Source organism: Ursus americanus, chromosome 30, assembly GCF_024610735.1.
Source record: "Ursus americanus isolate L20-20 chromosome 30, mUrsAme1.1.p, whole genome shotgun sequence".
NCBI classification, from domain to species: domain Eukaryota; kingdom Metazoa; phylum Chordata; class Mammalia; order Carnivora; family Ursidae; genus Ursus; species Ursus americanus.
This window is the reverse complement of record NC_142156.1, coordinates 8,563,688-8,582,505: the sequence shown is the minus strand read 5'-3', so window position 1 is coordinate 8,582,505 and position 18,818 is coordinate 8,563,688. Positions and strand designations below refer to the sequence as shown.

At 40.0% G+C, this 18,818-nt stretch overlaps 1 protein-coding gene across 1 annotated transcript in view; it reads right to left on the bottom strand.

Moving 5' to 3' along the window:
* Window positions 1-18,818, bottom strand: part of CORO1C (coronin 1C) — a 72,488-nt gene that overhangs the window by 14,135 nt on the left and 39,535 nt on the right. Inside the window, exon 3 of the mRNA XM_045791505.2 lies at window positions 12,097-12,219. Within this exon, the coding sequence (XP_045647461.1) occupies window positions 12,097-12,219 (123 nt within the window). The remainder of the gene's footprint in view (window positions 1-12,096; window positions 12,220-18,818) is intronic.

Genomic DNA, 18,818 nt, shown 5'->3' with positions numbered 1-18,818 from the left:
CACCACAAAGCTGAGTAGCACTAAGAATCCTGTAGAAAACCAGACATTAAGTAATATTTAAGTTTGTGAAAAGGCTAAAGTTTGAAATAATTATCTTCGTATATACAGAGATTAAAACGCATTAAATAAGTTAATATATTTTAAATATATATGTATTTAAAATATATTAAACAATTCAAATGTATTAAGTAATATGTTAAAATACGTAAATTTACCACCAAAAAAGATTTTAAGGAACTAGTTCATGAAAAATTTAGAACTTGCCAGTGAAAAATCATGCTCAACAGTGGAACAAGTGAGAAACAGAATTTTCCTTTGTTGGGGATTTTTAAGGAGACAAACAACTGTCTGTTTTCAACTGCTTAGTGGAAGGCAGAGATCTGGATTAGATGAGTGTTTAAGGTTCAGCTCAGTTCTGTTGTCCTGCAAAAAATTAGAAGAAAAAGTTTGCCATCCTGAAGAACGGGAAAAAATCACGAATTAAGTGATCATTCATTCTTACAGCTAAATTCTGCCCAGGCTAACTATAACCCCTTACGTCAATCATGGCAAAACAAACATGCCTTCTGAGGGCCCAAGTTCAGGACGTCACCTGATTTCCCCTGAACCCTCCTCATTCAGCAAATTTTAAACTAAAACTGCAGTTGTGAACAAGCATAGATGGCAAAAGAAAACCTACCTTGCCTCTCTCCACCAGACACTCTAACCCGCGCCTCTCTGCCCTGGGGGTGTGGCCATCTGCTTACCACCCCCAGCATTACAGGTTTGCTTTCATCCTGATACACACTATTTTTAGTGAAGGGTTTATGATTCGTGAAACACCTCCAAACTGAACTTAACTATCTGAACATAGAGCAGGTCTTGGGTTTTTTTTTTAACAGAAGGAATGGAAAACTGATTCAATCAAAGCCTAAAGTCTCAGAGAAACAATTACAAAATGGGACTTTAGTGACTCAACAGGAAATGCATTTTCCAAACTGAATTCTGACCCAGGTTTAGAACTGAAGGAGCAGTAACACCACCTGCAGATGGCACCACAACCACGGGCTGCTGGCTTCTCTTACAAGGTCTGGAAACCTCTGCACCCTGTAATCCACTCTGATCACAATTAAATACTGTGTTTTCTAGATCCCTAATGAGGCGTGGAGTGATGGAGGGCTTTGTTTACAGCCAGCATTTCCAATCTTAAATATGAGGGTGGAAGCAGAGCCCCTAATGGGACTTCACCTTTTCCTGTTTCTAGCTTCTCCCTCATCCATGTTTTCCTTGGGGTGCAAGGAAAATTTAATGATGGAGCAAAACATTTATTATGTAATTTTTTAATGAGGAAACTGTTCCTTTCTTATCTCACCTTAGCAGATTCAATGGTTCCTAACCCATTTTAGCAACTTGGTCGCTCATTCACACAACACATCTCTCGCGTAGCCTCTAAGGAAGGCCTATTAGCAGGCAAGAGGGAAAAGGGTGACTACACCCAGGCTCTGCTGTCAAGGGGTTTACAGTCTAACAGCAAACAGAGACTTCTAAGAGACCAAAAATCAAAGACAAGTGGTATGATGTAGAGGCTTGGGGCATGGGCTCCAGAGCCAAACAGACCCTGGTTCAAATCCTGCCTGGGACACGTATAGTCATGGTCCTGGGCAAACAACTCCACAGCACTGTGCACAGAGGAAACATTAGTACTTATACTTTCTAGGGCTGCTGTGAGGATTACACGAGTTTGTAAGCTCTAGAACAGTGCCTGGCATACAGTTAGTGCCCCCCAAACGCAGAGACAGAACAGTGCACTGGTTAAGAACAGTGGAGTGGTTAGAACAGACTGCCCATTTCCTGATTCTGCCCCATATCAGCTGCATAACCTTGGAGACATTGACCTAAACTTTCTGACCCTTAAGATTTCCTCATCTATAAAATGGGAATAACAAACCTGCTTTCATTACAGGTTCATTTGAGAAGCAATGTGGTAATATGAATCTAAAGTATTTAGAGTAACGCCTGTCGTAAGGCAAGCTCTTCCTAAGTGTTAGCCATCGCCACTGCCTGTATTACGTGCCAGGAAACCCCACAGCGTATGTAACCGAAGCTATGCTGGTATAAGCCAAGGGCTGCACGAAAAGGCAAGTGTCATGAAGTTACCTTCTTGTTATCCAGTCTGGTGCATCCAGGAAGGCTGAGGGGATGACCTCTAACAACGAACAGGAGTTAGGTGACAGGAAGAAGAGGAAAGAAGGAAGGAGTAACACAGACCTGAGGATTTACAGCGGAAGGTGTCAGTGACTGGAAAAGTCTGTAAAACTAAATGAAAAGATGATGGAACGCTTCCCTTTGCTTGTAAATAATGGTGGTGGTGGTCTGCACTGTGGACAGTGGAAAGGGCTGGAATACCAGGAAACTTTTCCACACAAAGCATGCACGCCGCTTGGCTGGTGCCCACTGGCCCTACTCACAGGTCTGTCGTTATGTGGCTCTCTGCCCTTTGCAGGGCTGTCTGAGGCTTCCAGGCAATGGCCTTCCTGTTTGGACTGAAGAGGTCTTGCCTCCTGAAGCGCAGGGACAACAAAGCAGAACCCCTACTTGGTACATGTTTAGCCTTCCTGTGCGTAATCTGGGACGCAGCCTGGTGTGGCAGAAAGGACGCTGGCCTGGATGCCAGAAGACACGGGCTCCCAACAGAGCCAGGACTCTAACTGGCTGGGTTAACATTAAGAAGGGACTTCACTTCTGGGAGCTTCAGTTTCCTTGTTTGATATGGGGCCAGCATCGGCTCTACATACAGGCGTTAAAGGACGCATCAAAAGAGCTAAAACATTCCACATACCCGAAGCACTCCCTGGTTGTGACGTACTGCAGAGTGACCTCCGACAAACCAGTTATTGCCTGGGCCGGTGTTTCCTACGCTGTAAAATGTGACGTACTCTTGGCCTTACTGTGTTGTTATGATGATTAAATGTGATCATGCACATAAGGGCTTATAAAACACAGATCGGTCCAAAAAAAATGCTTACCATGTTCACGATTATTTTTCTTGCTGTTTACTATGTCCCCGCATATATTTTTAAGATGTGAACACCAGGATTTCTTTCATGAGCCTTACTTCAAATTAATTCAGCCCTGTACCCAACTATTTAATTTACGTCCAAGATATTGTGTGTGAAAGCTCTAGGACATGCCTAGACCCATCAGCACAAATGAGAACAGCTCTGATTTCTACGCAGGTCTATTAGCTTTTCTCTGTTCCATGTTTAGCTGCTCAAGCCACTACTCTCAAACCAATCAGCTTTTTCAAAACCGTGTCAGTGAGTAGAGAGGAAAACAGGAATCAACCATCCTCCGCTGAGCCCAGACTGAGCATCTCAGCACGGCAGGGATAATAAGCTATCTCTCTCCTCCACTTGATTTTTTGCTTTGTTTTGTTTTTTAAATAATACTGTGTATTCCTGAAATTGTCTATTTGGACTAGACATTGCTATGGCAATGTTTTGTTTAAAAAAAACCAAAACAAAACACGTAATCAGTCCCAAGGGCTTCCAGATGAAAAAGCAAATCAATCAGTAAAAACTCATCATGGTTCTGGAAAAAAATACTTGAAGCACATGTTCAGGAACTAATGTATCACTGGAATCCTTTTCAACATGTGAAATTCTGAAAATGGAAAAAGGACAGTTTGAGAGAACAGTTCCAATAAGAAAAAAGTGGTGAATGGGGCACCTGGCTGGTTCAGTCAGGAGAGCACGTGACTCTTGATCTCGGGGTTGTGAATTCGAGCCCCACACAGGGTACAGAGAGTACTTAAAAATAAAATCTTAAAAAAAAAAAAAAAGTGATGAAAATTAAGAAACTTGGGTTTTTTCGAAGAGTCATTCTGAAGTGCAAATCACTGATGGTTTTGTTTAAAACACAGTGCAAATTTAAAGCACACGCAAAGCGTTTCCAAACACCGCTTCCCTACTTTAGTCACCCCCCTTGACCTTGCTACTGGTCTCGGCACTAGAGTTACAGCCATAAAAAGGGCTACTCCCCCTCAAAGGCCGTATTTTTTAAATGCTAAGGAAACCACTTCCAAAGGGAAAATGAAGAAAAGAGATGATCTTGAGAGACAGGAATAGGCTTACAGCCGCCGCGGCAGCCGCAGCGCAGCAGAACCCCCACAGAAGCCGCCTGAACGAACCAGGTCGCTGGGAATGACATTAGTTTGGGGAAAGTCAAGAACTGAGAGCTCGTTTCTGATGTGCCCAGGTTACAATACCCACTGGCAAACAGCCCAGATGCAATCTGCACAAAATGGAAATAACACGAAGCCCTGCAGAATGACTGAGGAATTCACTCTCATCACCAACTACATCACTTCCATTTTTTTTTTTAAGATTTATTTATTTATTTGACAGAGAGAGAGAGACAGCCAGCGAGAGAGGGAACACAAGCAGGGGGAGTGGGAGAGGAAGAAGCAGGCTCATAGCGGAGGAGCCCGATGTGGGGCTCGATCCCATAACGCCGGGATCACGCCCTGAGCCGAAGGCAGACGCTTAACGACTGAGCCACCCAGGCGCCCCTACTTCCATTTTTATTTCAAGGCAAAAACTGTATTAGGAGAATCTGTCACAGAAAAAAATGATGTGCAAAATAGGGAGTTTACTCTGTTGACTTCTAGTGTAAGACCGATTTGGGAGAATGGAAAAGTATCCATTTGAACTTCATTTGGGACTGGTCAGAACATCTAGCCAGAGACAAATAAGACAAATACTCTGTTTCCAAGATCTTTTCCTCACCCAGATTCTGGAAGAAACAATGATTGCAACCCACTGTTTGAATCAGCCATTTCTTAAATTTGTATTTGATTACTCCCTGCAGATAAGGAACAACCGTGAGTCAACACCATCACTAAGCTTAACTTGGCTGCTCTTTGTATTATTTAAAACAGTAATATTTTCTTGGAGCTAGACTTCTCCCAAGTAAAATACTTAGTAGACACAATCTTTAAAACTATGAGAAAATATTGTTGAAGAAAAGAACTCACAGTATGAAAAGTCTGAAAACCCTAGAAACAGAGTATAATTTCCGGGAGGAGGATTTATACAATTGCTTTCTGCCAGTATAAGACACTGTTCCAAAAAGTAGTACATTAATGGTAAGCTACACCAATGTAATTTACTTTCAGATTGCTTAAAGAAGTCATCTGTATGAATGATAAAGAAGATGTGATGCGCGCACGTGCGCGCGCACGCGCGCGCACACACACACACACACACACACACACACACACACACTGGAATACTACGCAGCCATCAAAAAATGAGATCTTGCCATTTGCAAGGACGTGGATGGAGCTAGAGGGTATTGTGCTAAGTGAAATAAGTCAATCAGAGAAAGACAATTATCATACGATCTCACTGGTATGTGAAATTTGAGAAAAAGGCAGAGGATCACAGGGGAAGAGAGGGAAAAATGAAACAAGACAAAACCAGAGAGGGAGACAAACCTTAAGAGACTCTTAATCTCAGGAAACAAACAGGGCTGCTGGAGGAGTAATGGGGTGGCTGGGTGATGGACACTGGGGAGGTATGTGTTGTGGTGAGCGCTGTGTATTGTGTAAGACTGATGAATCACAAACCTGTACCCCCAAAACAAATAGCACATTATACGTTAATAATTTAAAAAATTAATTTACTTAGAAAATCTTAGTCTACTGTGTAGTGCTGTCTGTTCTTATTCATAACAAGAAATACAGCTAATTTTTTTCTAAATTTAAAAAAAGTCATCTGTAAAAGACGAAGGAATGTACCATTAGCCTAAACCTACAATCAAAAGGACATAACTGTCACTGAATCAATGATTGCAAAATTAACAAATCAATTCTTAAATGTTTAGCACTTAATGGAATTAGAACTATAAATACAGAAAGTTTTAAAAATAAATTTAGGGGCACCTGGGTGGCACAACTGTTGAGTGTCCAACTCCTGATTTCAGCTCAGGTTATAATCTCAGGGTTGTGTGATGGAGCACTTGTGACAGGCTAAGATTCTCTTCCTCTGCCCCTCCTCACCACACACCTCCCACCCTGCTCCAGCCCTGCTATGCGCACATGCTCTTTCTTAAAAATAAATAAAATAAATAAATAAATAAATAAATAAATAAATAACTCTTAATTCTTTTACAGTTCATTTGACAAAGTGGTTTTATTGTATTTTTTGACTGAATATTTGCTAAAGATATTCTTACTGCTATGAATCCACTATAGGTATACTGTAAAAACCACTAACTCGTTTTATATTTATAGATTCCTTCCTGTTGTTGTTATTATTATTTACCTGTAAGGCAACTGAGATTGAGGGCATGTTAAGTGGCCTGCACGCGCTCTGAGCCCCCCATTTTGGGCCTTCTCCTACTAGAATGAGGCCTTGTTACACTATCTATTTGTAGCTCCTGGGTTACTACCAATAGCCTAGGCTTGGGAAGCTACTGAAAGCATCTCTGTTTAGATAGATAGATAGATAGATAGATAGATAGATAGATAGATAGATAGATAGGTGTTGGGGCACCTGGCTGGCTCCATTAGTAAAGCAGGTGGCCCCTGATCTCAGGGTCATGAGTTTGAGCGCCATGGTGGGCATGGAGACTACTAAAATAATAATAATAAAATAAAAATAAAACTTAAACATGGTGTTGTGTTTGAAATGGATTGGTCTATCATACAGTGTACTTTTACCTTCAGGAGAGCAAAGTGGAAAATGAGGTATTGAGAAGGTAGGGTAAGAGAAAATCAACTATTTCTTTAAAATTTCATTCCAATGCTAAGCTGTAAAAGCTTCTTGTAATTGCCCCAATAATAATAACAAATGATTTTGGGGGATATTAAATGATTAAAATATCAGTGCCTAATACTTAAGGGCTTAAGAAAACAAACTAGGAGGAGGATTTATCTCAAAGCATTATTTAGTTTATAGAATGTTCACTTTGGCAATACCAATAAAAGGGAACATTAGAAAATTCTGGAAGGATGGTGGCATCAGTGGCAAGCACAGTTCTGGGATCTTCTCAAGTGTCTCCGTAAAAACACAGAACAAACAGGAAACAAAACAAAAACCCAGAACTAGGTGATAACCCTCAAATGCAAGTGGGAGGAGGAAAACCAACAGCCATATGACCGGCGTATTATGGGTTTCTGTGTGGAAAAACCATGGGGCAGCAATGGGGTGCTTCACAAACCTGAGAGTACTAGGCCAATGTGAGAGAAGCAGTGGAAACTGGGAAGGGTTTTGCCCTCTCCCACAGCAGGAGAGGACAGGGACCTGAAATAGAAAGGTCTGAAGGGGCTGGAGCAATCTAGATCTCAGTTTAGGCCCCATACTGGAGAAGCGAACCAGAAAGGGCTCCTTTCTGAGACAGGACCCACAATGAGGAGAAATTTCAAGGAATGGAATCAAATCTGACAAGGATAGAAATAAGAGGGACAAAAGAATGAGAAAGGCCAAATAAAAGCAGGCCAGGAAATCCCAGAAAGCAAGTCACCACATTTCTGAACACTACCCGAAAAGGACAGAAGGGGGAGCTCTGTGCAGTTAGGTAGGCTATATGAACTGAGACACCTTCGGATCAACTAGACACTTATAAAAATAAGAAAAAAAAGCCAAGGCTCCCCAAATTACTATAAGAAACAAATAGAACAAGGCATAGAATAGTGTCCTATAGACAAGAGAAGAATGCTAAGAAGGTGTGTTCAAAAAGAAAAACAATCACTATTTCAAAACAAAATAAAACCAGAACTTGAAAAACTCAAAAGGTAGCAAAAACTTTTCAAAATTAGAAAAAGAAAAATCACTTTAGAAGTGAAGACTAACCAAGAAAGAACATATTATCAAAAGCATAATAATGCCCTCAAAGAAATAAAAGGTAAAAAGCAGAAAAAAGATTAAAGTTCTGAAGCTACTGTGACAAACACTATGTGTCAATTATACTTAAATTAAAAAAATCTTTAGGGGCACCCTGGGCGGCTCAGTCAGTTGAGCGTCTGCCTTCTGCTTAGGTAATGATCTCAGGGTCCTGGGATCGATCCTTGCGCCGGCCTCCCTGCTCAAGGGGTGTTTGCTTCTCTCTGTCACTCTCAAATAAATAAATAAAATCTTTTAAAAATTAAAAAAAAAAATTTTTAATTAAAAAAATAAAATAAAATAAATGAACAAGAAAAAAGCTGGGTGAGAAACTCACCAATATTGAAGATAGGTAAAGAAGACAAAGCATGTGGATTAACAGGAGGAGTCCCTGAAGAAGAAAACCAAGGCAAGAAAACAGAACAAATACTAAGGACTATAGTTGAGAAAACATTCCTGGGAGGGAGAAAAAAGACACCTGAAACCCTATTACTGAAAGAACATACCACCAACCTAGGAATTCCAAGTCAGAATAACAAAAATATTCTAGCAAGATTAGTACATTCTAAGAAAAAAAAAAATCCTACGAACATCTAGGCGAAAAGAACATACGGTTTATAAGGGAAAGAGAACTGGATTATCTGATTTTTTTTTTTTTGAGAGCAATACTTTATGCCAAAAGAAAATGGAATAATACATTTAGATACCTGAGGAAAAACTGTGAGCCAAGGATTTTATATTCAGAAAAACTCACCTCCAAATCGAGAAAGGTCACAGACGAGCTACTATCTATATAGAAGAACTTAAAAAAGTACTGATCCCATGAGCCTTTTCTATTTGAATCCATTCTTTGCAATCTCTCCTCAGTGCGGGGCCTGTCCCAGAAGGGAGCACTCTCTGGTTGGGTTCTAGCATACCGGGGTCTAGAATCTACCAGGGAAGGAGCTTCAGAGGATCTAAATGACGAGAGAGAGGTGGACGTAGGACCTACAGAGAGCACTAAATATAATGACTTACAGAACTAAGGAGAGGCTGTTAAATGTAATGGCTATGTCATCTTGGAATTACAGAGTATATCATTTTTAAAGAGGGAAAACAGATAGCATAGATGAAAAAGTTGTGGCTTTTTAAAACTATTGTTAGTAATCATCAGCTGGTGGTCATAACAGTATTTTTGCTCTGAGTCTGTCCTATCTATAATATGATAAAGCACATGAGACAGACAGGGCTCTCTAATTCACCCTCTGAGCCCTTGAGAACCCAGATTCTCACTGTAGAAGAAGAGAGATAAAGATGCAACATTCAAGAGATTAGGTTAAAACTAGACAGTCCAGAATTTGAACAGGGAATATTAAGATGAAGTCATAAGGTATTTTATCCTTAAATATATATGTATATTCTTGGGGCGTCTGGGTGGCTCAGTCGTTGGGCGTCTGCCTTGGGCTCAGGGCATGATTCTGGCGTTCTGGGATCGAGCCCCACATCGGGCTCCTCTGCTGTGAGCCTGCTTCTTCCTCTCCCACTCCCCCTGCTTGTGTTCCCTCTCTCGCTGGCTGTCTATCTCTGTCAGGTAAATAAATAAAAAATCTTTAAAAAAAAAATATATGTATATTCTTGCCCCATTTACTGCAAAGTCTTAAAAAAATTGATCACCAAAGGGGTGGCTGGGTGGCTCAGTCGGTTAAGAATCTGCCTTCCACTCAGGTCATGATCCCGGAGTCCTAGGATCACGTACCGCATCGGGCTCCCTGCTCAGGCGGAGAGCCTGCTTCTCCCTCTCCCCCTGCCCCTCCTCCTACTCGTGCTTTCTCTTGCTCTCACTTTCTCTCTCTCAAATAAATAAATAAAATCTTTAAAAACAAATGATCACCATGGTAACAATGAGCATTCCTAGCATCCCGACTGATCTAGAAATTCCATTTTCCATTAAAAGAAGCCAGAGCTTGTGGGAGAAATGGCGGGTATGAAGTGTGGGCGAAGAGATGTCCACACTGAGCCTGGAACATCTTAACGTACCAAACAGCAGGGAAGCTATCAAAAACAACCAGGGTATGTCAAAAGAACTCGGGAAACCTGAAGAAGTCCCCATTAACAAAGACTGGATGACCTGAGCTTTGAGATAAGAATTGTAATGAATCAAAACCCATGAAATATGTTCAAATCCGCGAGCTCAAAATGAAATGGAAGTGGCGGGGGGGGGGGGGGAGAACCTAACTGGTCACCCTCTGAGAAAGACAGAGAACCAATTCATTATCTTGAAAACTGGGTAAATGAAAGAAACTAGCATCTATCCTACTTTCCTATATGAACAGCAACCAAGTAGTACCTAAGAGGGGGCATCATCTTACGATCTTTACCAGCTAAAAATTGAAAACAAAATAACAGAATTTAACATTTTGTGACCCCTAAGGATTTGCAGGATCTGAGTGGTAAGCATCAATAGCTGCACAAATCAAAAAAGAACAAAGACCAGACATCTTGGTATCACGGGCCTCTTGATGGAAGAACGTAACACCGGCTATAGTATTGCTGAAAGGATTGAACCTGAATCTGATCACACTTCAGGATCTAGCTAGCAATTTGCAGGGAATTCAGAGGACAGAGGAGCATGCTGAACTGCACCATTAGCATGCGATCACCAAACACCAGATAGCCGAAAGATGCAGGTCAAAGGTCAGGCTTCTTCATTGTTAAGGACAAGAAAACAATGGAGGAGGAATCTACAGATTACGAAAAACTTAGAAGACATATCAAGTTCTTTAAGGCAGCGATACTAAGCTATAGTGTCTAGAAAGGCATCCTGGGGTGATTAAAACCATGAAGAACACCAAGGAAGTAAGTATTCCAAGAGCGGGCGTAGTGGTTACTTTGGGAGAGAGGGAGGGGTTAGGACAGGGATGCTGCACAGGGAAGAGAGTCTGAGAAGGCTGGCAAAGTTCTATTTCCTGACCTGGGTGGTGGTTAGAGGGTATTCACGTCACCAAACTTCCTTCCCTGTTTAGCACGTTTTATAATAAAAAAGGGTTTTTTAAGATGAATCAAACCTGCTTCTTCAAGAGAAGTCAAGTTTAAGATTTTGGCATCAGTGGTCTAAATAATGTTCCTTTCCCTTAGTAAAATGTGTCTGCAGCCATGAAAATGATCAATTTAGCAAGGCGCACTAAGCGGAACAATTCCTTTTAACAGCAGCATATTTCATTATAATATGACTTGGCTGCCAAAATTATGAGATCACAGGAGGAATTATCCTCAGCCAAAAGTCCATTAGGAAAAACGGGTAAATGTTTAAATGACACAGCTCAGGAATTAATTTGTGTTTACGTAAAACAATTTTAATTAATAAAACTTTCCAAACAATGTTTCTAAGTCTGGCTCAGTCCACAGAAAATGAAGAGGGAAACAGCAGTGCGGGCGTCCAAGCTCTGCACCTGACATGCGTGAGACTGCCTACAACTGACAGAGGGAGCCCCTTCACTTATTTCTGCTCTTAGTGCATTATACTCCCCATCTGTACTTACGGTAGCTTTTCAATATATTTTGGGCTAAGACTAAGAACTGATCCAAACCAATAATTACATTTTAAGGCTAAGAAGAACATAATCAAGAATAAGAAGCTTTACATTAAAAAGTATCCCAAAGCCTGGTTTCACACATCATCTACTTTTGGAATCTAAATGAGGGAACATAAAGAACTTACTTTAAGTATCTTTCATGTTGTTTGTGTATCTGCATAAAAAGGACTTTCTTAAGAGGGTCCAACGAGAGAGAACACACATTCTGACGTCAGCCTGGAAATAAGCACTTTACTTATCGCGAAACTTAACTATTTCCCAATACCTGTTACATATCCCACTTTTTATGTATAACCGTTGGCATTTTTAATGTATTACCTTTCACTATAATATGCCATTCATGATAGCAGGTTTGTTTCTCCTGCTGGAGGAGGGAGAGGACTCGTGGGTCAATGGCATTCACAGAATGCCACAGAGCAGATGTGACAACCATCAATAAGCAGGTACACACGCACACCCATACAAAAGAAGAAGACAGACAACAGAGTACAACGTCTCTGATACCAGGGCTTACAAGAGGCTTATCTACAGATACGCCTTCATGTCACTCAACCAGTGTATAATCCAACGGACAATCGAAACTGCTGTGACTTCCTCTCTTTGGAAGCAGTCCGTGGAGTCTCACTGGTCTGTGTGTATGCCACACCCTGGGAGCTTACCATAACCGTGCAGTCCTCTGAGCCACTGGCAATGACCTGATCATTATGTGGGCACCAGTCTATGTCGAGCACCGGTCCTGTGTGGCCACATACTGTAGGGTAAGATTTGTCGATTCGACCAGTCTGAAAGAGAGAAACAAATTCCTGAGTAACACCAACACCACAGAGTTTGTGTGTTTTCTCAAACCCATTTTTCTTTTGTTACTTCCACCCCAAACTCTCCAGTGTCTACATACGATGACATTCACATCGGTCAGTGTCAACTAGCAGGAACTGTCAGCTTGCATTTCTAGAAATAGCTACTGCAAAGGACACTCCACCAAATTATAAGGATCCAAATTTCTAGAACCACAAAGGTATTATTTAATCAACTGCATTAACAGATACAGCAAACAAAAACACAAAATCTTTTCACCAAAATACAATCTGTAAACTATAGGTGTGTTTTTACTATTAAAAGAAACCATGGTATTATTCAAAATGTTAAATATAACTTTTAATATATTAACTAATACCCTTGAATATAAAAAATAACCAGTCTGGAAATGAATGGGATTGTGAGCATGCTAAGTTAGGATAATAAAAAGAAAAGCTTTAGCTATTACGCAGGGGCTAAAGAACATACTTTATTTTAATGTCTCAGTCTCTTCACTGTCTTCAATCAACAAAGAGGCAGCTAGATTATCTAATTAACACCAGCTTGGATCTCAGCCGTTATCTGGTCCACATCTCATTAAGAATACAATTTTCAATGTTGGCTAAAGAGCCACCACAGTATGCTCACGGTATACATTTGAATCTAACAAGTTAATTTGGCTTATCAAGCCAATTTTGCATAAACCAGAACAAACGCTATTGTTAACAACAGGTATGTAAAAGCTATTCCCTTTTTAAACAGGTTAATGCCGGTCCGTGCCGAGGTCCTATATGCTCTAAAGCAGGCGTGCAACACAGAACCACTGCCAAGCAGAACTGAACCCATTGTTTGTTGTCGTCGTTCTCCTGTGATGCGAGGCCTCAAAACACTGAGGCAAGGCTTTATGGACATTTTTCAAGATCAAGAAATTCTATGATTTCTCCACTTGGACTCAACCGTGGAAATCTCCAGAGAAGCGTAAGCTACACGCAAAGACCACAGTATCCAGTCAGACAGATACGGGTTCAAGTGCAGACGCTACTGTTCCAACAGCAAACGGACCTTGGGCAAGGGACACAATCTCTCTGAGCGTCATCTCATCACCTGTGAAATGAGTGACAAGAATACTTATCTTCCAAGATTACTGTAAGGATTAGGTAAAATAAAGTTTTTTGGCAAACCATAACTTAGTATGACAATTATCTGTGTAAGATATGCGAAAAATTTAATTTCAGGTCTACCTCAGAGATATTGCAGGTTCTGGTCCATATCACCGCAATTAAAGTCAATCAAATGAAGTTTTTGACTTCCCAGTGCACATAAAAGTCACAGTTACACCGTACTGTAATCTATGAAGCATGCGACAGCATTCTGTCTAAAAAAGTACAATGTATAGACCTTAATTAAAAAGTACTTTCTTGCTAAAGAATGCTAACCATCATCAAGCCGTAACAAATATAATAGTTACGGAATAGTTTGAAGTATTCCAAGAATAAACAAAATGTGACAAAGAGACGTGAAGTGAGCAAATGCTGTTGGGAGAATGGCATCGACAGACTTGCTCCACAGAGGATTGCCACAGACCTTCAGTTTGTAAAAAAAAAAAAAAAAAAAAAAAAAGTATATGGGAAGTGCGGTAAATGAGGTAAGCCTGTATAATGCCTGGAATATAGTAATTACTTAATAAAAAACTACAGTCACTTATTATTAGTTCTATATATAAGTATATATTAGTATAATATATTAATTTACTCCATCATTAAGAACTACAAATATGTGTCCTTTATGAATTTTTAGGGGCCAGACACTGTGCTGAGTACTGGAGATACAAAAGTGAACAGGGCAGCTCCGGCCTGGCTGAATGTGGAGTCCAATTAAACCACGAATTCCAGTGCAGCGTGAGACATGCTCCAACCAGGAAAGGCACGGGTGGCAGGGACACAGAGGGGGACATTCAACCAGGCCTGTGGGGTCACAGTCTTTGGGAAGGTTTTCTGCTGAGAAAGAAGAACTCTAAACTGAGGTGTGGAGATGGCCCTGTCCATAGACCTAAAGCCTGGGTTTTTCACATACTCATTTTCCCTTGCAAATCTGATTCAACCCTGATAAATTCCAAAAAAGGAATCCTAGAAGAAAATGCCAACTAACACATTATATAGAATGTGGGTGTTTGTTATAAGGAGGGGCCATATGGGTCATTCACAGGCAGCAAAGCACAAGTGGCTGGGAACCAGACTGCCTGGGGCTGGCGTCGTGGCTCTGTCCTTTTCCAGCTCTGAGGCCCTAGCCAAATGACTTTATCTTCCAACCTCATTTCCTCATCTGTAAAACAAGAATGTTACAACTCCTTCTATAAGAGCTGATCAGAGGATTAACTGGAAACAATCAAAGTAAAGGACTTGGTACTTTCCCAGCACCTGAAGGGCTCAATAAACGTTACCCCAAATTGAACAACTGCTGGAATCCACTCTATCACATCCCTGATCATGTCTTTCCTTAAAGAAGGAACTGCTACTAAACTGCTTCTAAACACCTTAGCCACAGAAACCATGTGAGTAACCCAGCCCTGAAGCTACTACCTGCCACCCCGTAATACTCTACTGCTCAAGCAGGTGGTAATGGAACTCACAGGTGTCCATTTTATACATTATGATATACAGAATACAAAATGATAAGATGAACATTATATTAAATCCACCAGCTAAAAGACAGCGTGTCTCTGATTAGATTAAAACCAGCTACATGTTTAAAAAATAATAAAGCAACTAAATTAAAAGCTAAAAAGGCCACTAAAGAAGGGGAAGGGTGTAAAAATATGTACCAGCCAGCTACACTAGAACAAACAAACTTTAAGGTGCAATACATTATTAAAGACACATTATTAAAGATTAATGTCACTACCTAACATTTAAACAATTCACTGGGACGCTACAGGCACTATGAACTTTAACACATCTCACTACATAGATTATAGCAAAGAGAAAATGACAAAGCCATAATCTTAGAAGATGTTAACAAAGACTTACTCTCAAGCAAACAGACAAAAATTAGCATGAATGTAGAAGACTCTAGCAAGTAACAAGCTTGATCGAATGGATGTATCCAGCCTTGGAGCCAATATTTTTAAATAAACATTTTTTTCAAGCACACATTAAACATTACCTTTTTAAAACAACCAATTAGGATACCACAAAGCAAATCTCACACAAAATACCAAGGAATCAATATCCTGTAGCCCATTTTCGGAGTACAATGCAATTCAATTAAAAATTAATAGAAAAATACATACACCCTAAATCCCCAAGGCATCTGAAACATTTTTAAATTTACTAAATTCTTCACACAAAAAATTATAATGGCCAATAGAGAAAGGTTAAAACTGATCAATAAACCCATGACATTTCACAATTTGTGGGACAGAGCTAAACCAGATCTCCTTAATGGAAAATCAGTAGCCTTAAATGTATATATACAGAAAGTATGAAAATTAAGGAGCTAAGTACGTATTGAGAAGTTAGAACATACACAGAACACACGCAAAGAATGTAAAATTATGAGAAGAAATTAACAAGAAATAAATAATAAGCCAAACTGACACAGTAGGATAGATTAGGAAAAGAGAGAAAGCACAAATACCAGGAATTTAAAAGGGACATACTTACAAATATGGTGTAAATTTACATGACATGAAAATAATAGGAATAACATCTGGTAATAAATTTGAAAACATGAGATGGAATAGGCAATCTCCTAGAAAAAAAATATCATATCAAAACTTTTTCAATAAATAAAAAACCTGAATAGACCCATAACCATAAAAGAACCAGCAACAAAAGTCCACCTATTACCCACCTCCCCATCAATCACGTAATACCAAAAGCCACTAGGCCCAGACGGTTTTACTGGAGAGCTTTACCAAACACTCAAGGAAGAGATCATCTCAGACAAAACTTCCCAGAGAACAGAAAAGAGGAGTACCACTGAACTCATTACATAAAGAATGTACCACTCTGACACAAAGGACAATATAAGAAAGAGAAATTGAAGCCTATAGGACAAATATTGATGCAAACTCCCCTCAAAAACAACAACTAAACCAAACCTGGCAGTGTGTGTTGTTCTCAAAAAACAGCAGAGTGGAAAGACAAGTTGCAGACAGAGAAAATATATATCCAACATCCGTACTGGACAAAGTCAATGAACAACCTAACAGAATAATGGCAAATGGTATGAGCTCAGAATCCCCAGGGAAGGAAACCTGAACAGCCTATAGATGTAAGAAAAGATATTGCTCTCAGTGGTAATCAGAGAACTACATATTAAAATGATAAGGTAACATTTTACACCTATTAAAATTGGCAACAATTTAGAACTCTAAATACAATGTTGCCAAGGTTGTCAGGAAAGAGGAACTCAAAGACACCTGTCACAGGAGATTCTCCTGCTACAATACTTTTTGAGAGCAATCTGCAAACAGATGGAGGTGAAGATGCCCAGCCCTGACCAGTGCCACCACTGGGTGGTCTGTAGGAGAGAGAGGTTCCCATATTTTACACAGGAAGGATATTAACTGCAGCATCGTTGGGAATAGTGAAAAAAGCAGAAGCAATTTAACTGTCCTTGGTATGGAAATAAATATCACTTATATAAAAGTATAACACATATAAAATAATAACCTATATATAGATAGATACACATGTAATAAAAGTACACATCCCAACTTTAAGGAAATGGTTACCTCTGGTGAAGGAGAAGAGGCGGAAAGAGGAATGGTATTTTAGCTACATCTGTTATGCTTTATTGTTTTTCAAAAACAGGAGGTATGAAACAAACAAGGCAAAATATTAACATCTGTTTAATCTTGTGGGTAAGTACATAAGTGTCCTATTATTTTGTTTCCTATTTTTAAAAAAATAATTAAAATACAATAAAGTTGAGAAACACACCAATGTATTGTTATCCCCCCCACCACCAATGTACTGTTAACTAACTTTACATCAAAACTTCACTCCCAAGGAAAAAATGTTTTTCTATCTGAACTGTTTTATCTCAGGGTCTTTGCATCTTTACACTCTCCCCAGCAAACCACGTCTGGCATCTCTGATGGCAGAGTATAGTCACTAAGCTCTGAACTTCCAAGGACACAAAATAATTTTTTCCAATCTGGGTTAAAAAGAGCTTTTGCTCAGATATACAACAATTTTGAAGGCAATCTGGAAGTACTAATACAAGTTCTTCTTAATTCTGAGAAGCTTACTAAATGGCTTTCTTTTTAAGGTGAAAATTATACGATCCTGGCTTAAAGATACTGGCCAGTGTTGTTCAGTCAAGTCAGACATTTAAGAACAGTATAGTAAGCCTAGCTGCCATTCTCAGCTTAGTGCTGACAACACCATAGCATCAAAGTACTAAAGAGCCCAACATTTTCATAGGAACTTGAATGTCATTTAAAGAGCAACTGCCGGGGTGCCTGGGTGGCTCAGCCGTTAAGGGTCTGCCTTCGGCTCAGGTCATGATCCCAGGGTCCTGGGACAGAGCCCTGCATGAGGCTCCCTGCTTGGCGGGAAGTCTGCTTCTCCCTCTCCCACTCCCCTTGCTTGTGTTCCCTCCGTCGCTCTGTCAAATAAATAAAATCTTAAAAAAAAAAAATAATAAAGGGCAACTGCCACCAATTGCCCTCCTTCCTATCAAAACCAAGTATAATAAAAATAGCTAACACTTGGGGTGCCTAGATGGCACAGTTGGTTAAGCATCCGACTCTTGGTTTAGGCTCAGGTCAGTGTGGTGAGATCAAGCCCCGAGTCAGGCTCGGTGCTCAGTGTGGAATCTGCTTGTCCCTCTCCCTTGGCTCCAACATCCCCCCTGCTGCTTGCGTGCTCTCTCTCTCCCTAAAATAAACAAGCAAACAAATTTTTTACAAAAGTAGCTAACACTTTCAGAATGCTTGTATTCATGCCAGGAACTGTATGAAGACCTTTAGATCTTCATTCTCACAAAGTTGCTTTATGATATAGCAACTGGATTATCCCATCTTCTAAATAAAGAAATGGAGTGAAGAAGCAGAGATCTAAAACATCACTGACCACCCAGCCTTACTAGATTTCCGTAGAGAAAGAAAATTCCCACTAGGCCACGGGTTGTGAAAAAGGCATGAAAGTAATGTTAAAATTATTGGCAGCTGGTCATCAGAAACAGAGTTAATAAAAAATGATATCCTGCCAACAGCTGTTTCCTCTGGTTTTAACATTACCACAGATCCTTACAATAAATAAAACTTTGGAAAATAGCATCATATTGCAGCAGAACAAAAAGGGAATTGACTAAATGTCTGATCGTGATAAAGGAACAAAAAAGGGAAGAAGTACGAGAAGAACTAGCATTTTAAATGTGCACTGACTGTTTTACGTACAGGACGCTCACCACACACAATCCTGGATCAGCTATCTCGATTTCAAGGGCTTATACCCCTGAATATCTTCTTACCCATAACAAAATCAATCAAAAGAAAAGCACAACATATTTTACCCAATGAGTATACGTTATTCAAAGGGCAGAGCTGGGCAATTATGAACTGCTGAGAGCACGA